The 23,322-nt window shown below is 40.2% G+C and overlaps 1 protein-coding gene across 4 annotated transcripts in view; it reads left to right on the forward strand.

The window, feature by feature from the left end:
* Positions 1-17,198, forward strand: part of LOC126175469 (integrator complex subunit 15) — a 57,633-nt gene extending 40,435 nt beyond the window's left edge. For 2 of the 4 annotated variants that reach the window (XM_049922280.1, XM_049922282.1), the window contains exons 6-7: positions 9,736-10,001; positions 16,829-17,198. In XM_049922280.1, coding sequence (XP_049778237.1) covers positions 9,736-10,001; positions 16,829-16,917 — 355 coding nt within the window. In that variant the 3' untranslated portion in view covers positions 16,918-17,198. The remainder of the gene's footprint in view (positions 1-9,735; positions 10,002-16,828) is intronic. The other 2 variants (XM_049922283.1, XM_049922281.1) reach the window with 2 other exon arrangements.
* The last annotated feature ends 6,124 nt before the right edge of the window (positions 17,199-23,322 follow it).

Consider the following 23,322-nt stretch of genomic DNA (forward strand, 5'->3'; position numbering starts at 1 on the left):
AATTGAGAGCCAGATCCTAAGAGTTATTTAAATTGAAAACTCTGTCCCTGTTTATTAGGTTTTCTTTTCTTCTTTATTTTGATACACTCTTTAACCCTTTTGCTGATTTGGGCATGTATACATATCCTACAACAACAGTTTTCCAGGTGGTGTGAATGTGGGTAGGTACACCACTTGGGTTTTCCTATGGTGGTACGTCTGTGTGCATCTTGAGCCACTGACCGCTCACTACTGCGGCTGAGTTACTTCCATACCTTCGTGAATAAAAAAGTTATGAATATTTATTATACAACACATATGCCTCCTTACATGCTATCATTTACAAAAAAAACCTCGTTCTGACATGTTGAATTGTTTATGAGATGTGACAATTGTTGTGACCACATGATTCGCGATGCACAGTGAATGAAAGGGCACATCACACACAGGCGTCCTTTGGATGTAAAACGAAATAATGTAAGAACAAAACAAGATAGCCTACTTTCAATTTTAAATAAAATTTCAATATCTTATCGACATTCCATTCACTGCAATGTATCAGCTAAACTCAATCCATTTTATACAATATGTTTTTACAACTGTAGAATCTTTAAAATTTTGCACAGTGTTTAACTTAACCTGACACAGCACAGTAACTATGGGCATATAACAAAAACAGGGTGTATATGTTCTGGGACTACCAGTAAATCTGGGGAAAAACTGGGAATTTTTTCATCCTCAAGAAAATCGGAGAAAAACCCAGGAATTTTTTAGAATGCCAGGAATTTTTCATTGTTTCAGTTTTCAGTTAAATTTTTGTGTGATAAGAACTGATACTCTAACAAAGAATTTTACATTAGTCTGCTATTGCAGCAATAAATTGTATATGAGATAAAAACACCAAAATTAAAAGTTAAATTGCAAAGAAATGTGTGATTTACAACAACAAAACACTGTGCATTCATAAGCATCTACCAACAGCTAAAAGTGTCGAATGCTTTAGGAGGAAAACTATTCAGTGCTTTGTAATAATTAACTGCCTTTAATGAGCATGATCTCATAACCGTTTACTTTAGTTTCATTTAATCGGTTGCCAGCAGGCTCATGTGCGTGTGCAGAGCTGAAGTCGCATATAAGCAGTGCCTTCTCCTGCTTGTGGCTTCTTGAAGTGTGGCTCTTGGCTGTATAAACAGTAGCAGCCAAATGCTATCCGGAGGGAGGGGGGGGGGGGGGGATTGTCATGCCCAAGCTGCCAGATTCGTGCACGTGCAGAGCAGTCTGAGTTGCAGTGGGGGAGGGGAGGGATTAGTCTCTGCGTGACCTGTGTTTATGTTTTGTGATTTTGTTTATAGCTCTCACATCAAATGAAAACAAAACAGATTTCTGTGGCTAGGAGTTGCTGGGTAAATTAAACACATTCACATACAGAAGACTAAAATATGTATTTGTTTCAGGTTTTGATTTTATTTTATTTCCACATTATTGGCAATCAAGCATTAATTGTCATGCAGAACAGTGAAGTTATTTTTGTTGATTTTCTAAAGAAATTTGGCTTTTATTAATCTTTTCCACAGAGCCAGCCAATTTATTTGAAACACGGTGTTTCATTTCACACTGTTGTCTAGTTTAAACTCTTCACTGAATCTGAAGTGCTTGCTTTCATCTTGTGGCATAATGCAATAATAAAGAACCAAAAATGAGATAATACAGTACTTGTACTCAAAGAAAATTAGCATCCTGCAAACCACATTGAAAGTCTTAATACCAGGCAGGGACCTACCTTAGTGTGAACCTGGACATATGAAAGTGCACATTAAGCTGAATTATGCATTTTGGGGTGGTTTACGAAATTCTTTTATGACATAATGTAAGATCACTTGAAGATGAATAAGCAGGCAAATTTGGTCAGTAGTATAGAATAAAATTTTTTGTTTCAAATATATTGACAGCTTTAACAGAACTTAACAAGTCTGCCTTCTGTGAAACACAATGTTTTTTGATCACAAGACATGTTTCCACATTTGTCTGGTACCTCCTCTCGGGTTGACGTTATTTCTTAATTTGTGTTGTTTACATCTTAGATTTGTAGAACGCCATTCTTCAGCAATTTATAGACTGTCAACACACCGTATTTTATCATTGTAACTCCCCACAAGCCTTTATATTTATTTACTCCTGGAGTAGAATATAAACTGCTAGTTGCACAGTTTCTTTTCCTGACAGTTAACATTGTTAATTTTTTGTACCATTTGAAAAAGTCATGAAAAGCTTGTCCTTAGTTCTGATGCATACAAACATCTGTTTTTATTTTTTGCAAGGAATTTGTGTTTCTTCTTAATACGAAACTTCCTGGCAGATTAAAACTGTGTGCCCAGCCGAGACTCGAACTTGGGACCTTTGCCTTTGCAGGCAAGTGCTCTACCATCTGAGCTACCGAAGCACGACTCACGCCCGGTACTCACAGCTTTACTTCTGCCAGTATCTCGTCTCCTACCTTCCAAACTTTACAGAAGCTTCAACCCGAGAGGAGGTACCAGACAAATGTGGAAACATGTCTTGTGATCAAAAAACACTGTGTTTCACAGAAGGCAGACTTGTTAAGTTCTGCTAAAGCTTCTGTAAAGCTTGGAAGGTAGGAGACGAGATACTGGCAGAAGTAAAGCTGTGAGTACCGGGCGTGAGTCGTGCTTCAGTAGCTCAGATGGTAGAGCACTTGCCCGCGAAAGGCAAAGGTCCCGAGTTCAAGTCTCGGTCGGGCACACAGTTTTAATCTGCCAGGAAGTTTCATATCAGCGCACACTCCACTGCAGAGTGAAAATCTCATTCTGGAAACATCTTCTTAATACCTTTTTGCAGTGCTGTGTGGACGTAAGCCTGTTTGTAAATGCTATGTAGCAGTAATGCTGAGTACGAATTATATATATATATATATATAAAAAAAAAGTTAAAGTCACCAGATCGCATTATATTAGGGCACTTTGAGTTGTAGACTGTAGTCTTGAAATGAATATTATGCCAAGAACTGCTTTCTGATTTTGCGTTCCTTTTGTGGATGGAATATGATAAAACAATTGCACTAAGTACCACAACTCCATATGTCCCCACCAAACAACATGCATCAGTGCTGCACACGGTCATGTGATGCTCCACTATGCACAGAATTTTGAAACGAAATGCAATGAAAGGTGTATGAGCAGAGCAGACACCAGCAAGGGCTTCCTACGTCATCATATCTGCACGTGCTCAGTAATGCCTATTTTCTGGGGCTCTCTGGCAACTGTTCAGCAGAAACTATTTCTAACGGGTTGCAGGAAAATATTGCGAATGATGGTTTGAGAAGTGTTACTTTCAAAATAAATTTCCTTTTACACAAGATGAATTATGTTATGTGTAAGAATGTGTGATGAATTTCTTAAATCACAGAGCGTTTGACTCTCACTCAAAACTTAAGACTTAGCGAACAAGCCACTTAAAAAAATTTCGAGTTCAGAAGACCAGCCATTTATGTCATTATTTAAAATTTTACTGGCACATTTCTGTTTAATGTATGTTAAATTTTTTTCACCTAGTAGTTGTCTTAAAAACGGATGGTAAGCATTTCATAATAGCTAGCAGTTTTGCATCAACAGAACTGGTACCTTTGTATCTGACCATCTGTTGGATATAATACCCAATAAATCGAGTTCGAAATGAGATATCATTCTGCTCTCAATTTAAAGTAAAATTACGATATATTATCTACATTTCATTTGCTGCAATATATCAGCTAAAATCAACCACACGCAAAGTTTACACTATACGTTTTTACCTCTGTGAACTCTAAAATTTTGTGCAATGTTTTACTTAATTTGATACAGCACAGTAAGTATGATGAATAATGAAAAGAAATTCAGTTCTTTATTGGGTAAAGATCTCAGACTATAAGATGAGCAAATTAAATGTTTTCATTTAACAGTTTTTGAAAAATTGGATGGTAAGCTTTCGTATTGGGTAGAATGCTGTCTCTGCACAGGCACCAGCATTTGGCGAGCAGGACAGCCAGAACAAAATCCACCTCCACACAGAATGCAGAGAACATGCGTGTAGCAGTGAAAGTATTAATTATACTGTCCCAGAAACTTGGCATTTGCACCACAATACTGGTCTCATAATATTCCATTTCATGATTATATTCGAGCCAGTGCGTGGCAACAGCTGATTTGCTTAGTTTTTTTAGTCGGGTGTGTCACTGATGTTCCTTTCATCTCTTCTTGACTGTTCTCGTGATCTGCCCAGCATAAGACATGCCACATTCACATGGAAAATGATACACATCCAGCTTTTGGAGATCTAGATTGTCTTTAACATTGCAAAGCTTACTTTTTATCTTAGTTGAAGGGAGCAAGATATACTGGATGCTGTGTTTTCATAGGAGTCTATAGATCTCTCTGGATATTTGGTCAGCATAAGGTAGGTAGACAATTTTTGGATGCCCTTCCTCTGTCTGTATCAACCGCTTTCTCAGGTATTCTTGATTTTGATTGCATCACCCTTTCAATTTGATGCCCTGAGTCCCCACTCCTTCGGAACACCAGTCATAGGTGTTGGAAATCTCTGGTGAGGCACTCCTTATCTGAAAGTGTTTGGACTCTATGGACTGGAGTCTTAAGCACCGAATTTATGACTGGTGGAAATGACTAGAGGCATGGAAGTAGATGTCGGTGTGCATAGGTTTTCTGTAGATACTGTGACCCAGGGATCCATCTGGTCTCTAACCCATCAAGGAAAGGTAGTAGGCTTTATTTTTCAAATTCCATTATGAGTTCAATATTGCAATGGTAGAGTTTAAATGTTCCAGGAACTCTTGAAGCTTTGCACACCATATGGCTGTATTATGAATGTTTCGTCCGCATACTAATAGAAACATGGGTTTCATCTACCAATAGAAATGTGGGTTTCAACTTGGCGTATTCTAGTATGTTTGCCTCGAAGTGTTCCACATATAGGTTCGTCATGAGGCGATAATGGACTGCGCATCACCAAGCCATCAGTTTGCTAGTAATACTTTCTGTCAAACAGAAAATAAGTTTATGTCAAAACATGCTAAAAAGTTCTAGCAAACAATCTTGGAACGTCCCTGCTATGAGTTCCAGGGAATCGGAAAGCGGAACTCTTGTAGACAGGGAGAATACGTCGACACTGGCCATCATATCCTTATCCTGGAACTACAGTTGACTAAGGCAATGTACAAAGTTGGCAGAGTTGTGAATTTGGTGTTTGCACTTCCCCACATATTCGCTGTGAGCGCATTTCAGGTGTTTTGCCAGCTGGTAAGTAGATGCGCCAGTATTATTGTTTGTTATAGAGCTGTTCTTTCTCTGTGTGCCTTAGAAAGGCCATATAGTAGTCATGATAGCAGTGCTGCTTGTGTTTGAAGACCCTTAATGATTCTAGGTGGCAAGCCTGACTCATTGAGAAGAGTCCTCATCTTCCTCTCAATTTTATTCGTAAGACCAACAGCTATCTTTCTGTATGCAATGTCATTCAAAAGATTGAATATCTTATTATTGTAGTCCACATGTGACATTAAGACTGTAATGTTGCCGTTGTTAGCTGGCAGAACTCCAGTTTCCTTGTCGTCCTACAGATTTTTCAGTGCTACTCATTCTCCCTTGAAGATGTTTGATCTCAGTGTAGGTGCATTGGTAAGTGCTCTGCAGGTTTTGTGGTGAACATCTGCTACTTATGGTGGGAGAGAACCTGCAACATGCTCCACAGAGCTGATGTAATCTGCTGCTGGTAGCCTTTTAGGTGTGGGTGTGAAATGGTGGATGCCCGAAAACTGAGTAGATCTCTCCACTGGAACAGGAGTAATATGTAATATTTATGCAAGGTTGTCCCATATGCTTTGCTACTGTTAGGCAGCAATGATGTCAATTGTCTTGGTATTCTTGTCTGGTCAGCTCATGTGGTGACCGCAGTTGCAGCTGAAAGGTGTCTAAACTCCACCTTCAGGGTGGTGGTGCATTTTACAGAGTCAGTGTGTTGAATGGTTACTGTTGCATTTGACTTAAGCTTTCTTACTCCACTGTGGTTGTCTTCACAGTGACAGTATCCCTCTTTCCCTGTGATGTTATTCCACTGCAGTGGTGCTTTGGACACCCAGTTCTTAAAGTGTGTAACAATTAAATCTGTCGTGTGGCCATATTACTTATAACATCTATGGTCCTTCCTTGATGGCAATTCACCTGGCATCCTGATGTGCTTTGCTCATCTCTTATTCTACTAGAGAGGACTTCAAAATTTTACTCAACTGTGCTAAGCATATTATTCTGTGGAATGTTAGTATGGAACAGATGTTTTCTATATTATTTAATGAAATCATTAATACACCGTATCACCTTGTGCAAAATTACTAAACTTTAACTGAAACATGAAAAAGCACTGTTAGTACAATAATATTTAAATATTGTACAAATTTGGTATGTGTTGCCACGAATATGTATGTTTAGCATATCTCTAGAATGCCTAGAGAAATTTCAACGTAACTTCGCTCATACATGGCATAATCCGTAAGCTTGCATTTAGTGAAACTGTTTTCAAGATAACAGCTGAATCTTCGTTGTTGTATCCATTTCTGTATTGTTGTAGTACTAGAGAGAAGTTACTACTGTGCCAAAACTGCTCATAGCAACAAAGAAAAGAATTGTTATTCTGTAGCATGTTCATACATTAAGAATACTGTTTCATGTGGTAGGGTTCAAATGATAGAGATGTACTAGCAACAAATAATACAGGGTTGTTATAATTAAACTTCCACTGCTTGAGCCAATGTAGATGGAAGACTATTTACCATATGGGTACCCAACCTTAAAGGAATGATGATCACAATGTGTGCAGCAGGATTTGTGTTGTTAGTAGTGTTAGTGCCATGACTCGCAGTTAGACACCAGTACTGGTATGTGTAGTAACTAGCCAAGCTTTCGGAGCCAGTGGCTCAGAACGGTTGAAGAGGGAGGAAGAGGGGTGAAGGAAAAGGTGTATTGCTAGGAAAAGGGGTATATCTTGGAAAAATCACCCAGAACTGTGGGTCCGGGAGACTTACAGCATGGGATGAGAAGAAAAGACTGATTCATTGTTATATGCTTGTGAAAATATATTTAGTATGGCACTTACTATTCTGTGCTACTGTGTGTCAAATTAGACATCATAATCAGTGCACCAATCATGTGATGTGCATTCTTCACAACAGCATAGAGTATTTTGTAGTTTCTGAAAGTAATAAAAAGGATGTGAAAATGGTAATTGAAAAGCAGATAAGGCGCGGAAGATCATATCTTACACCATATGAAACAAATACAGTCAGACTATGGGAAAAACTGGTAATTTTACTATTGAAGAAGGGGTGAAGTAATTGTACATTCAAATTACCATTGAAAGCTATACCAATACCTTTATATAAGTGAATATGTCATTAATAATTCATGTTGTTATAATTAATTCTGTGAAAATGTAACCACAAGTATCTCTGTTTATAAAATGATATTTTTATTCTGCGGGACTATTTTCCACTGTTCACCCAAATCTGAAATGTGCCACACTGTTTTGTACTTGTTTTCAAGGTGGTATAGCCTTTTTGAATGACTTAATCAGAGACATTTTCATGATCTAGGTAGTAATTTTTGAATAGTAGAAGTAAATGACAGTTGTAGTAACCATTCTTAAGAAAGAAAAGCATAACAATTAAATAATAAAGAACTATAGGCTGAAATGTCATATCTATCTGTTGGAAATTTGGGATCTTAGAAATTGCAAACAATGATGATGATCCAAGTTTTCTTGCCTTGTCGGGATGTGATTTGGGACTTGAACTAAAAACCTTATAATTTTAATGGACAAATATGAATGATAGCTTAATATCCATAAATTTATGTAATAAAATGCTGCCAGCTGCTTACTAATTTTTTTAAAAAATTTGGGAGACTGTAACTGGTTGTAGTGTTCATAAAGTGTAAATTTCAGTGGTACATGTGATGATGATTAGCTTTGCTGCCAACATATAGCACATGTCTGGTTGTTCTAGCACAAACTCATAATCTGTAGCTGTATATCTATTCTGAATATTTCAGTTATAGGGTTTTTGTACCTAAATATTAATTTATCATTGTCCTACATTTTGTGCAGTTACCTCGGGGGTGAGATTTGCATCTTACATAATCATGCATGTCCCCTGTTACAGATTAAACCAATGATGATAGAGAGAGAGAGAGAGAGAGAGAGAGAGAGAGAGAGAGAGAGAGCTTTTCTCTATGTCGGCCTTGTAAGAACTGTGTGCATTCCCATGATATCATTATCTCTGTTAAATAGAAATACAGACATCTTGTTTTATATATAGTCTTGCTCAGTTGAATATCTCCAATGAATGAAAATAATAACCCTAAATGTTTGTGAAAGAGAAAACTTTACTTTCACTTGTAACTATAAATTTTCACTTCCTTGCAAGCTGAAATTAGATTTATGTTACATTTGTTGTTATACGTAGCTCAGCCAGAACATTATGAGCACCTTCCTAAAAGCCGGTATGCCCACCTTCGGCATTGATAACAGCAGCGACAAATCGTTGCGTGGAAGCAGTGAGGTCTTGGTAGGTTGCCGGAGGGAGTTGAAACTACATCTGCACACACAAGTCAACTAATTCCTGTAAATTCTGGGGAGGAAGGCCGATGAGCTGTGACACCACATTTAATCACATCCCAGATGTGTTCGACTGGGTTCAGATGTGACTAGTTTGGGGGGGGGGGGGGGGGGCACAGCACATCAATTGGAACTCATTACTGTTCCTCAAACCACTCCATCTCACTCCTGGTCTTGTGACATGGCACCTTGTTGAAAAATGCTACTGCCATCAGGAAGTATGATTGTCATGAAGGGGTGTATGTGGTCTGCAACAAGTGTACAATACTCCTTGGCCATCATGGTGCCTTGCAAAAGCTTCTGTGGACCCGTGGATGCCCATGTGAATAATGCCCAGATTATAATGGTGCCTCCACCAGCTTGCCTCCATCCCGCAATACAGGTGTCAAGGAGCTGTTCCCCTGGAAGATGATGGATTTGTGCCCTCCCATCGGCATCATGAAGAAGATATTGAGATTCATCAGATTACGCAACTCTGTCACTGTGCCATCATCCAGTAACGAGGGTCATGTGCCCATTTCACATGTAGTTGCTGATGTCATGGTGTTAACATTGGCACATGCATGAGTCATCAGTTGCGGAGGACCCTCATTAGGTGTGTTTAGTGCACTGTGTGTTCAGACACACTTGTACTCTGGCCAGCATTAAAGTCTGATGTTAGTAACACCACAGTTTGTCGCCTGTCCTGCCTTATCAGTCTGCCCAGTCTATGACGTGTGATATCTAATGAGGAGTAGCCGCCCAGCACCATGACGACGTCTGGACCTGGTTTCACCTTGGTTTCACACACGTGTTGCAGATGCTCACCACAGCACTCCTTGAGCACCCAAGTTGTTCAGTTTGTGCACACGGACAGCACTCTTACTGATACTGCACGCACAGTGCATGTGCTGACTAACAGACATTTCTCGCCAGGTGACACTGCTATTGCCTGGACAGGTTTATATCGGTAGTAGGCCATAATTTTCTGGCTGATCATTGTAAATGTAGATAAAAAATATTTCTTCTGGTTGAAATTTTAAGAATGTTGCTTGCTTGCAAGCAGAAGGTTTGTTGTGTTTAAATGGCTTTTAAAATCCACAGGTGGTGTATTTTGGCTCCAGTCCTAGGGTGGGAGGAAGACAGTACTCATCAATATTGGCGGCTACAGTTGGCCCTCCTGGAAAGTACATTGGAGCAGCCTTGTGAGGGTGCAGTGTCAGCAAGACATTTGGGCCAAATGCTGATAACACCACTGCTTTCTGCTTCATGCCACAGTAGGAACAGGAAATGTCAACAACTAGCTCTTGATAGGTTAGCGCAGGCAATCCAGGTCCTAATGGCACAAAATGCAATTGTGGGAAACACACGTGAGTTAATTTTTCCTTTTTATGACTGTGTTTTTTGTATTTTATCATATTAAAGTTATATTAATCAGTAATTACAAATAGTTAGTTGAGGTTTTAAATATATGGAAGTTTTTTTCATGCATTTTTGCCGAGAAAAAAGTGTTTAATTTTATGCTGTCCATGTACAGGATTTGTTTCTGACAAAGAAGTGTGTTGGCAAGTGAATTTGCTTTAACAACAAGATTAGTTACCAATAATGAAATGCATTTGTTTTCTCATACGGCACATACAGAGTAAGATTTCATTTTCTCGTGTTCCTGAAGGAAAACTTTTAAATTAAAGTAACAAAAACCATCACATCATATAGCAAAGAGCAAAACATCTGGCAGTTAAAAACAAAAATAATAGCTAAATTAAAAGCTCCATGTAATGTAAACTCTCTTTACATATTACAAATACTCTTACTGGCAATTATTGCAGTACCTCGTTGTTCATGCTGGATCATCATCTTATCCCCCACTCATCATCTTTGTATTTTTCATTGAATAGAAAGTCTGTTGCCATGAACAGTTCTTCATCATCTGTGAGCTGTTGGATGCTTATTTTCACAATTCAGTCTTTGAAGTGGACCAGTATTGTTCTCACCATGTTGGGCCCAGTATTGTAATGGGAAAGCACCTGCCAGGAAACTGAGAGGTCACAAGACCGAATCTTGGTCAGTGGATTTCTCACTTTTTGTTTTAACCTAGCCTTCACACTTAGTGATGTGACGAACTGCTGGAAACATGTGATTCCACATGAAACCATAGGTCCCCTTTCCATGTTTGGGTAACTGGGATATGTTAGGGACATGCAAGTCGCCGAAGGGCGTCCAATTAAGACTTGCATCAGGTCATTGAGCCATATGAAATTATTATTATTATTTCTTTCTATTCTCAGACGTTATGTCTGGTCAAAAACGGACAGTGACGCGGACCTTGATCAAGCGTGACTTCCTTTTAACTGTACGGTATATGTTATATTGCATTTAGGAACTTTCGGGTCATTGAACATGTATCAATAATTATAGATTTTTGTAGTTGTATATATATGTTTGGATGTAGCTGTATTGCATTGATGTACTGGTGGATATTGTGAGGTATGACTCCTGTAGTTGATAGTATAATTGGTATAATGTCGACTTTATCCTGATGCCACATGTCCTTGACTTCCTCAGCCAGTTGGATGTATTTTTCAATTTTTTCTCCTGTTTTCTTCTGTATATTTGTTGTGTTGGGTATGGATATTTCAATTAGTTGTGTTAATTTCTTCTTTTTATTGGTGAGTATGATGTCAGGTTTGTTATGTGGTGTTGTTTTATCTGTTATAATTGTTCTGTTCCAGTATAATTTGTATTCATCATTCTCCAGTACATTTTGTGGTGTGTACTTGTATGTGGGAACATGTTGTTTTATTAGTTTATGTTTTATGGCAAGTTGTTGATGTATTATTTTTGCTACATTGTCATGTCTTCTGGGGTATTCTGTATTTGCTAGTATTGTACATCCGCTTGTGATGTGATCTACTGTTTCTATTTGTTGTTTGCAAAGTCTGCATTTATCTGTTGTGGTATTGGGATCTTTAATAATATGCTTGCTGTAATATCTGGTGTTTATTGTTTGATCCTGTATTGCAATCATGAATCCTTCCGTCTCACTGTATATATTGCCTTTTCTTAGCCATGTGTTGGATGCGTCTTGATCTATGTGTGGCTGTGTTAGATGATACGGGTGCTTGCCATGTAGTGTTTTCTTTTTCCAATTTACTTTTTTTGTATTTGTTGATGTTATGTGATCTAAAGGGTTCTAGAAGTGGTTATGAAATTGCAATGGTGTAGCTGATGTATTTATATGAGTAATTGCTTTGTGTATTTTGCTAGTTTCTGCTCGTTCTAGAAAGAATTTTCTTAAGTTGTCTACCTGTCCATAATGTAGGTTTTTTATATCTATAAATCCCCTTCCACCTTCCTTTCTGCTTAATGTGAATCTTTCTGTTGCTGAATGTATGTGATGTATTCTATATTTGTGGCATTGTGATCGTGTAAGTGTATTGAGTGCTTCTAGGTCTGTGTCACTCCATTTCACTACTCCAAATGAGTAGGTCAATACTGGTATAGCATAAGTATTTATAGCTTTTGTCTTGTTTCTTGTTGTCAATTCTGTTTTCAGTATTTTTGTTAGTCTTTGTCTATATTTTTCTTTTAGTTCTTCTTTAATATTTGTATTATCTATTCCTATTTTTTGTCTGTATCCTAGATATTTATAGGCATCTGTTTTTTCCATCGCTTCTATGCAGTCGCTGTGGTTATCCAATATGTAATCACCTTGTTTAGTGTGTTTTCCATTGACTATGCTATTTTTCTTACATTTGTCTGTTCCAAAAGCCATATTTATATCATTGCTGAATATTTCTGTTATCTTTAGTAATTGGTTGAGTTGTTGATTTGTTGCTGCCAGTAGTTTTAGATCATCCATGTATAGCAAATGTGTGATTTTGTGTGGGTATGTTCCAGTAATATTGTATCCATAATTTGTATTATTTAGCATGTTGGATAGTGGGTTCAGAGCAAGACAGAACCAGAAAGGACTTAATGAGTCTCCTTGGTATATTCCTCGCTTAATCTGTATTGGCTGTGATGTGATGTTATCTGAATTTGTTTGGATATTAAGTGTGGTTTTCCAGTTTTTCATTACTATGTTTAGAGACTGTATCAATTTAGGATCTACTTTAGGCCTCAATCTCCGCTAATTTCTAATTTCAATCTGCCGCCGCTCATACCTCACCTGTCTTTCAACATCATCTTTGCCTCTGTACTTCCGTCCCGAGGCCCAAACTCTTTGCCTTTACAAATGTCTGCTTGTGTCTGTGTATATGCGGATGGATATGTGTGTGTGTGTGCGCGAGTGTATACCTGTCCTTTTTTCCCCCTAAGGTAAGTCTTTCCGCTCCCGGGATTGGAATGACTCCTTACCCTCTCCCTTAAAACCCAAATCCTTTCGTCTTTCCCTCTCCTTCCCTCTTTCCTGACGAGGCAACCGTTGGTTGCGAAAGCTAGAATTTTGTGTGTATGTTTGTGTGTCTATCGACCTGCCAGCGCTTTTGTTTGGTAAGTCTCATCATCTTTCTTTTTATATATATATATATATATATATATATATATATATATATATATATATATATATATATATATTTAAAAAGAAAGATGATGAGACTTACCAAACAAAAGCGCTGGCAGGTCGATAGACACACAAACAAACACAAACATACACACAAAATCTAGCTTATATATATATATATATATATATATATAATAGAGGGAAACGTTCCACGTGGGAAAAATATATTTAAAAAGAAAGATGATGGGACTTACCAAACAAAAGCGCTGGCAGGTCGATAGACACACAGACAAACACAAACATACACACAAAATCTAGCTTTCGCAACCAATGGTTGCCTCGTCAGGAAAGAGGGAAGGATAGGGAAAGACAAAAGGATTTGGGTTTTAAGGGAGAGGGTAAGGAGTCATTCCAATCCCGGGAGCGGAAAGACTTACCTTAGGGGGAAAAAAGGAGGGAAAAAGGGGTGTATACACTCGCACACACACACATATCCATCCTCATATACACAGACACAAGCAGACATTTGTAAAGGCAAAGAGTTTGGGCAGAGATGTCAGTCGGGGCGGATGTACAAAGGCAAAGATGATGTTGACAGACAGGTGAGGTACGAGCGGCGGCAAATTGAAATTAGAAATTAGCGGAGATTGAGGCCTGGCGGATAGCGAGAAGAGAGGATATGCTGAAGGGCAAGTTCCCATCTCCGGAGTTCTGACAGGTTGGTGTTAGTGGGAAGTATCCAGATAACCCGGACGGTGTAACACTGTGCCAAGATGTGCTGGCCGTGCACCAAGGCATGTTTAGCCACAGGGTGATCCTCATTACCAACAAACACTGTCTGCCTGTGTCCATTCATGCGAATGGACAGTTTGTTGCTGGTCATTCCCACATAGAACGCTTCACAGTGTAGGCAGGTCAGTTGGTAAATCACGTGGGTGCTTTCACACGTGGCTCTGCCTTTGATCGTGTGCACCTTCCGGGTTACAGGACTGGAATAGGTGGTGGTGGGAGGGTGCATGGGACAGGTTTTACACCGGGGGCGGTTACAGGGGTAGGAGCCAGAGGGTAGGGAAGGTGGTCTGGGGATTTCATAGGGATGAACTAAAAGGTTGCGAAGGTTAGGTGGACGGCGGAAAGACACTCTTGGTGGAGTGGGGAGGATTTCATGAAGGATGGATCTCATTTCAGGGCAGGATTTGAGGAAGTCGTATCCCTGCTGGAGAGCCACATTCAGAATCTGATCCAGTCCCGGAAAGTATCCTGTCACAAGTGGGGCACTTTTGGGGTTCTTCTGTGGAAGGTTCCGGGTTTGAGGAGATGAGGAAGTGGCTCTGGTTATTTGCTTGTGTACCAGGTCGGGAGGGTAGTTACGGGATGCAAAAGCTGTTTTCAGGTTGTTGGTGTAGTGGTTGATCGTCGGGAGTATGTGACTGAGGGACTGCGTCAGCTTTCAGACAACACTACTTACAAAGTTTGCCAAGGCAATCCCATTCCTGATGTCCAGGCGGAGCTTCAAGGAATCCTCAGAACCTTAGGCCCCCTACAAAACCTTTCACCCGACTCCATCAACCTCCTGACCCCACCAACACCCCGCACCCCTACCTTCTACCTTCTTCCCAAAATTCACAAACCCAATCATCCCGGCCGTCCCATTGTAGCTGGTTACCAAGCCCCCACCGAACGCATCTCTGCCTACGTAGATCAACACCTTCAACCCATTACATGCAGTCTCCCATCCTTCATCAAAGACACCAACCACTTTCTCGAACGCCTGGAATCCCTACCCAGTCTGCTACCCCCGGAAACCATCCTTGTAACCATTGATGCCACTTCCTTATACACAAATATTCCGCATGTCCAGGGCCTCGCTGCGATGGAGCACTTCCTTTCACGCCGATCACCTGCCGCCCTACCTAAAACCTCTTTCCTCATTACCTTAGCCAGCTTCATCCTGACCCACAACTTCTTCACTTTTGAAGGCCAGACATACCAACAATTAAAGGGAACAGCCATGGGTACCAGGATGGCCCCCTCGTATGCCAACCTATTCATGGGTCGCTTAGAGGAAGCCTTCTTGGTTACCCAGGCCTGCCAACCCGAAGTTTGGTACAGATTTATTGATGACATTTTCATGATCTGGACTCACAGTGAAGAAGAACTCCAGAATTTCCTCTCCAACCTCAACTCCTTTGGTTCCATCAGATTCACCTGGTCCCACTCCAAATCCCATGCCACTTTCCTTGACGTTGACCTCCACCTGTCCAATGGCCAGCTTCACACGTCCGTCCACATCAAACCCACCAACAAGCAACAGTACCTCCATTATGACAGCTGCCACCCGTTCCACATCAAACGGTCCCTTCCCTACAGCCTAGGTCTTCGTGGCAAACGAATCTGCTCCAGTCCGGAATCCTTGAACCACTACACCAACAACCTGAAAACAGCTTTTGCATCCCGTAACTACCCTCCCGACCTGGTACACAAGCAAATAACCAGAGCCACTTCCTCATCTCCTCAAACCCGGAACCTTCCACAGAAGAACCCCAAAAGTGCCCCACTTGTGACAGGATACTTTCCGGGACTGGATCAGATTCTGAATGTGGCTCTCCAGCAGGGATACGACTTCCTCAAATCCTGCCCTGAAATGAGATCCATCCTTCATGAAATCCTCCCCACTCCACCAAGAGTGTCTTTCCGCCGTCCACCTAACCTTCGCAACCTTTTAGTTCATCCCTATGAAATCCCCAGACCACCTTCCCTACCCTCTGGCTCCTACCCCTGTAACCGCCCCCGGTGTAAAACCTGTCCCATGCACCCTCCCACCACCACCTATTCCAGTCCTGTAACCCGGAAGGTGCACACGATCAAAGGCAGAGCCACGTGTGAAAGCACCCACGTGATTTACCAACTGACCTGCCTACACTGTGAAGCGTTCTATGTGGGAATGACCAGCAACAAACTGTCCATTCGCATGAATGGACACAGGCAGACAGTGTTTGTTGGTAATGAGGATCACCCTGTGGCTAAACATGCCTTGGTGCACGGCCAGCACATCTTGGCACAGTGTTACACCGTCCGGGTTATCTGGATACTTCCCACTAACACCAACCTGTCAGAACTCCGGAGATGGGAACTTGCCCTTCAGCATATCCTCTCTTCTCGCTATCCGCCAGGCCTCAATCTCCGCTAATTTCTAATTTCAATTTGCCGCCGCTCGTACCTCACCTGTCTGTCAACATCATCTTTGCCTTTGTACATCCGCCCCGACTGACATCTCTGCCCAAACTCTTTGCCTTTACAAATGTCTGCTTGTGTCTGTGTATATGAGGATGGATATGTGTGTGTGTGCGAGTGTATACACCCCTTTTTCCCTCCTTTTTTCCCCCTAAGGTAAGTCTTTCCGCTCCCGGGATTGGAATGACTCCTTACCCTCTCCCTTAAAACCCAAATCCTTTTGTCTTTCCCTATCCTTCCCTCTTTCCTGACGAGGCAACCATTGGTTGCGAAAGCTAGATTTTGTGTGTATGTTTGTGTTTGTCTGTGTGTCTATCGACCTGCCAGCGCTTTTGTTTGGTAAGTCCCATCATCTTTCTTTTTAAATATATATATATATATATATATATATATATATATATATATATATAAAAGATTACAAAATAAAATTATTGAAGCTGTTGTTTTCTTTCTTTACAGAAGAACTTCTCTCACAACTTGAATTATTGCCAGAAAATAGGCTCCTTAGTCTTGTCATCAAGAAACATAAAGTGATAACAATAGTGTAAACCAGCTAAGATGAACAAACTGAGCATTTGATTGACTGGTGTGTCATAACAGCAAAATAGTGTGCAAAAATAATAGCAAGTGGCTGTACAGGAATCGTTAGAATACAGTTCATTGCCATTGTGGAAGTCTTACCAAAGCTCCTCATTTGCATTATATTTTCCATATTTTGCTGTTTTACTGAAGTAACTGCAGAGTCTTATATCGTGTTGTCATTGTCAATTTTGTTTTGAGTCATAAGCTCAAAATTTGTATCTCATTATTTTGTAATGTAAAATATATATTTACTAAATTGTTATAATTTGCTTCTTTTGGATTATGCATTATACAGTGACCGGCAGCATTTATAAAGATTTTAGTTTAGCTTTACTCAATTTAATTACTGAAACAACAAAAGTTCTGCATGCTGGACATAGTAAGATAACATGATCTTGGAAAAACTGAGTCACCCAAGAGTGCCCATATGATAGTGGGGGTATGAAGTATTTTTAATATTTTGGAAGATGAAAGGTGGCTTGTAAGTAGCCATACTAAAGTTCCAGTTACAACCCTGTTAAAAACTTCCATAATACTGCCTGTTAAATTATTACTATTTATTTTTTAAAGAAAAACACCTGACTGCTCTATATTTCTTCCTTTCTCCTTAGTTACGGGCACCCCTGTGGTTCACAAGCCATGGGATGAATGTAGACTACCACTCACTACAAGGAAGAGTGGCCATTAAACATGTGTAAAAGAAATTGAGGTTCGCAAGTCATCTTTCAAATTTCCAACCTTCTTATCCACATATGGGTATGCTGCTGCTCTCACCTCACATTTCTCTCTGCTTATTACTGTCTGCTTCAAATCAATATGGCTTTCAAACACAGAATTTTTTGACCAGCTAAATTATGATGTGTTATATGTGGGTTTTTTTTGGGAGGGGGCGGGGGGGGGGGGGGGGAGCACAATGAAGAAAGATTGATGAAGAAGAGAGAGCTAGACACTATAAAGATTTCGCAGCCACACAAAATATGGAGCAGTTGACACAAGTTAAGGTGTGCAGCAGTGTGTTGACTGAGCAATGAGAAAATAATCATTATCAGTCTATTTCTCTGTGATAATGTACCTTCTCTGAATTCCTATGTTCTTTACAAATCAAGGAATAAAGTTACAAGATGAGAGTTTCAGTAGGGTCTGGATAAGGCAAAACCACTATGCTATCACTCTGTCGCAGAGTGGTCAGCATTTTCAACTGCCTTGCAGAAGACCCAGGTTAAATTCTCTGGGGCTTTTTCTTTCATGAAAGGGCTGGATTGGGGTCCACTCACCCTCAAGATGCCAGTTGAGGAGATACGTGAATGAAAACTTGTGACTCCAAGCCAACAATGTCTGGGAGAAGTGTGTGTGTGTGTGTGTGTGTGTGTGTGTGTGTGTGTGTGTGTGTGTGTCCACTCCATACCACATCGAAATGGACTCCATACGTCTGAGGATGACATGGAGACTGGTCGACATTGTGCAGTCCTGTAGGCCTGATCTGCAGAGTTTAGTTACCTTTTTTTTAACCACTATTCTATCAAACAGTTCTTATACACATTGGAATCCACAACCTAAAACACACAAGGCTTCACCTAGCAGATAGATAGAGGTATATTGCTTGCACATCAGCATGTGAAGAAAAGGACTATACGAGGAGTGTTTGGAAAGTCCGGACAAAGCCCAAGAAATGGCGCCACCAGCACATATCGAGGACATGTTTAGTTAGTAGCATCGTTGGAAGGAACGCACACCAAGTTTCAGCCATATTAGTCTGTTTCTTTGTGTTTGGCGTTCATGTGAATCAAGGAAATAGAGTTATTGTCAAAAAATGGATGAAAAAGAATTTCGTTTGGTGATTAAACATTACTTTATGAAAGGCAAAAAACCTCAGGAGACTAAAGAGAAGCTTGATAACCGTTATGGTGACTCTGCACCTTCGTTAGAACACTTTATAAGTGGTTTCAAAATTTTCGGTGTGGCCATATGGAAACAGGTGATGCTGAACGTTCTGGATGCCCTGTGGAGGTTACGACTCCAGAAATCATTGATAAAATCCATGATATGGTGATGGATGACAGAAGAGTTAAGGTGCGTGAGATTGCTAGTGCTGTGGGCATCTCGAATGAATGGGTACATAATATTTTGCATAAACATTTGGACATGAGAAAACTATCAACAAGACGGGTTCTGCAGTTACTCATGCTTGACCAAAAACGGAATTGTGTGAAGGGTTGCAATGATGGTTAGCAGCTGTTCAGGAAGAAATCCGCAGGACTTTAAGTGTCGTTTTGTCACTGTGGATGAAACATGGATACATTATTATACTCCTGAGACCAAAGAACAGTTTAAACAATGGGTTACCAAGGGAGAATCTGCACCAAAAAAGGCAAAGATCATTCCTTCAACTGGAAAGGTTATGGCGACTGTCTTTCGGGATTCACAAGGGATAATCCTCATCGACTATCTGGAAAAGGGTAAAACTATTACAGGTGCATATTATTCATCATTATTGGACCGTTTGAAAACCTAGCTGCAAGAAAAACGCCGACAATTGGACCACAAAAAAATCCTTTTCCATTACAACAGTGCACCAGCACACATCTAAGCAGTTGTGGTCGCAAAATTAATGGAAATAGGGTTCCAGCTCGTTTCACATCCCCCCTATTCTCCAGACTTGGCTCCCTCGGACTACTATTTGTTCTACATTTGAAGAAATGGCTGACGGGATAAAGATTTTATTCAAATGAGGAGGTGATTGCAGCAACTAATAGCTGTTTTGCAGACTTGGACAATTCCTATTATTCGGAAGGGATCACCAAATTAGAACAGCATTGGACGAAGTCTAAAAGGAGACTATGTCGAAAAATAAAAAAGGTTTACCCCAAACACGTAAGTAGTTTTTATTTTTGCACGGACTTTTCAAATGCCCCTCGTATAACTCCTAGAAAATGGAAAAATCACAGATCCCCAAGTACAGGGTGGCACAGGGGAGTGGGAAATTTTGAATGGTAGTGTAGGCAACATTACAGTGCTGCAGTTGTTTGGGTCCAATATGTAGTTGTGAACATATTGCCATTTAGTTACCAAGTAGCACTGGAATGGTGTGGAATGTGCTATTGCTTTGAGAGTGTTTATAAGCAGGTTGTTAGTGTGGCTGCAGCACAAAGGTTATTTTGACAGCATTACCACCTAGAACATCTTGGATGTGTCCCATCTGCTCGTGAGATTACAATGTGAATGGGTAACTTTGAAGAAACTGGTTCAGCCTTGTAAAAGAAGCCTCTATATGACATTCGAATGGTATATATTGCAGAGAACATTCAGTTGTTAGAATTTCTGCAAGAGGAGACCTTGCCATTCCCTTTGACAGCAGGCACATGCAGTAGAGATTGGGCAATGAAATGTACAAAGAATATGGTACAAATGTAAGTTCCACCCCTATAAATTACTGGTTGTACAGCAATTAAATCTACAAGATCCTGTGTCACATAGGGAATATAGGTAACGTGTGTTCATTAAAATCATCAAGGATGCCTTATTCCTGAACACCTTGTTGATAAAAGACGAATACCACTTCCTCCTTAACAGATACGTTAACATACAGAATTTTTGTTACTGGGCACAGAAAACTCCCTGAGAATTTCACGAGCATCCATCACATACTGCCAAGGTTATACTACGGTATGCTGTATCCAGCCATGGTGTCATTGTCCCTCACTTTTTTGAAAATGTGGATCCAGTAGGAAGGAGTCAGATTTTGTAGTGTTCGACAATTGATGGGAGATGTTTGGCAGTTGTTTGGAAGGCACGCCATTTCACATAATGGTGGTTTTCCATGGCCTGCTAGATCTCCTGATGGAGTATGTGAGATTTCATGCTGTGGGGGACATCTTAATGCAATGTGTACTGCACTGTAGCTATCCGTGAACTTATACAAGATTGAAGACAAAATCACTGTCATTCCCTAAGATACACTACACCAAGCATTCTGGAGTTTCCATAACAGGCTATTAGAATGTGAACACCAAAAGCTATGTCTTCTTTAAGAAATAAAAGAGACAATTTGTGAATTATATAATGAAAACATAAGTGACATACTGTATGTATAGACCTTTGTCAATAAAAACATTTTTCCTATGTTTATTCATGTAAATTATACTAATCAATTTCCCATTTCACTGTGCCACCTCATAGAAATGACAGAAAGCATTCTACAATTTGTTGTAAGCATATACGTAAAATGCACACCAAGTTAATTTGTGAGTTCTATGAAGAAGAGTACAGAGTTTGAACATTTCATTTCTTGTAATATGAAAAAAAAATATTAACTCTCTTTTGTCTTAAAATGTTAACTAAACTTAATTTTTAAAATGTAGTTGTTTTGATATTAGTCTTTGGGAATATAACTGAAATATTTACTTTCTATTTGAAACAATATAAAAATGCATATTTAAATAATTACCTCATGAGATAATAGGATACATACTTCTTTTGTGGTTTAGATTTAATTTAAATTGACGAGGCATTATTTCTTGTGTTTTGAGATAGGATGTAATTACTTAAACCTATCGGTGAGTAGCAGTTTATCCTTTTCATTATATTGTTGGTATTTCAACCAGGACATTGCACTGTTCGTTTTACCTAATGGCTTTCCTTCCATCTCACAACCCTGTGATGTTTTCCTATGTTACTTTTCTCCAGTGCATTACTCTATTCAGTATCTATTCTTTCTCTTCTTTCCTTTGTTTTTCATTGCCTTCCAAACCACGTAGACTCTGACATCCGAGCAACACTGTATCATAGTCTTGTCTGCACACAGCACGCAGCTTTGTGACCGCACAGATTGTTAGTGCAGTTTCTCATGTTCCAAATTGTTTCTGCTGATTATTAATCCTAGTGATCACAGTTCCTTCTTCATACTCTTGTATTTTCGCATATTATTTTCCACACCTACCTGTGTCACACAAACTTGTGAACCTGAACCTAACCACTTGCTCCTCCTGCCCCTCTGTCTTTTCTCTTACCCTAACATGAGCATACTCCCATAAATCATCCTTTTTCTCCACAATTTTCTACATATTTGTGTGTATTTTTACATATTTGCGTGTCTACATATTTTTGTTTGTCTTTTTCTCGTATCTGGCTGGTCTCACAATCACCTAATACCTTCATTTGCCCTTTTCATACACAATGTACCACTTCCTCAATGCCATTCCTGTCACAATGGATGCCTGCTTCAGCTTTATGCACCAGTTCAGAAAATTAACCCTTTCCCTGGCTAAAACCCAATCCTACATGCTGTTCCTAAAATGCTACCTAAACCATGGAATCAACCTCCTGCCCTCAATGGCCTGAACATAAAAATTTCCTTCTCTGTACCCCAACCCTCCTCTCACAATAATGTCCACCTTTTCAGATTCCGGCCGGTCGGTGGTCCCGTGCGGTTAAAGGCGCTTCAGTCTGGAACCGCGTGACCGCTACGGTCGCAGGTTCGAATCCTGCCTCGGGCATGGATGTGTGTGATGTCCTTAGGTTAGTTAGGTTTAATTAGTTCTAAGTTCTAGGCGACTGATGACCTCAGAAGTTAAGTCGCATAGTGCTCAGAGCCATTTTTTCAGATTCCAGCAGTTCCTGTCCGCCAGAAACCTGGCACTGCAAAAACACATCTCCATGGCAGAGGCATCCCAGAACCATCTGTGTTCCCACCATTAGATATTGCTACTATGCAGTCCATGCTACCTACCTCACATTTCTGAAATGCAATCCCGTGCTCTCCAGCCCCTGGAAGGTCATTCCAGACACCACCTCAGTAAGTTAACCAACATGCTGACAGCTTACTGCCACCTTGGAGCACCACTATCCAACTCCTATCATACCCACAGTGTTCCTCCTGGTCAACTGCTCATAGCACCGAGACACAGCCTAGGGACCTTTTGAACTTCCCTTATCCCCCAAAACTCCCTACCAACATTCCACAAAATCCAGAGCCAAAACAAGGCCTCACCTTCATCCCTCACCCAAATTTAACAACGTTCGACTTGTCAAAGCCTTACTCTCCTCCTCCTGATCCCTGCAATGGAAACACTTCTTTGCCACCAATTCTTCCAATCCAAGCCAACCTAATTCCAACATTGAACCTTTACTTGCCCAGTTTATACCACCATCTAACCTTGATCCTACCACCCAATCATTCCCTCGTTAACTTAAAGGAATTCCTTAACTCCAGCTTGACCTCACCATCCTTCCTTGGGTCCCTCCCTAAGAACATAAGCCTTTCAGCAGAAGAAAGGAGAGCCATACATAGTCTCAAAAAAGATCCTGACCTAATCACCCTACTTGCAGCAAAAGGTTCCAGCACTGTCATCATGAATTGCAGTAACTACCTGGTG

This window comes from Schistocerca cancellata, chromosome 3 (assembly GCF_023864275.1).
Source record: "Schistocerca cancellata isolate TAMUIC-IGC-003103 chromosome 3, iqSchCanc2.1, whole genome shotgun sequence".
Taxonomy (NCBI): Eukaryota; Metazoa; Arthropoda; class Insecta; order Orthoptera; family Acrididae; genus Schistocerca; species Schistocerca cancellata.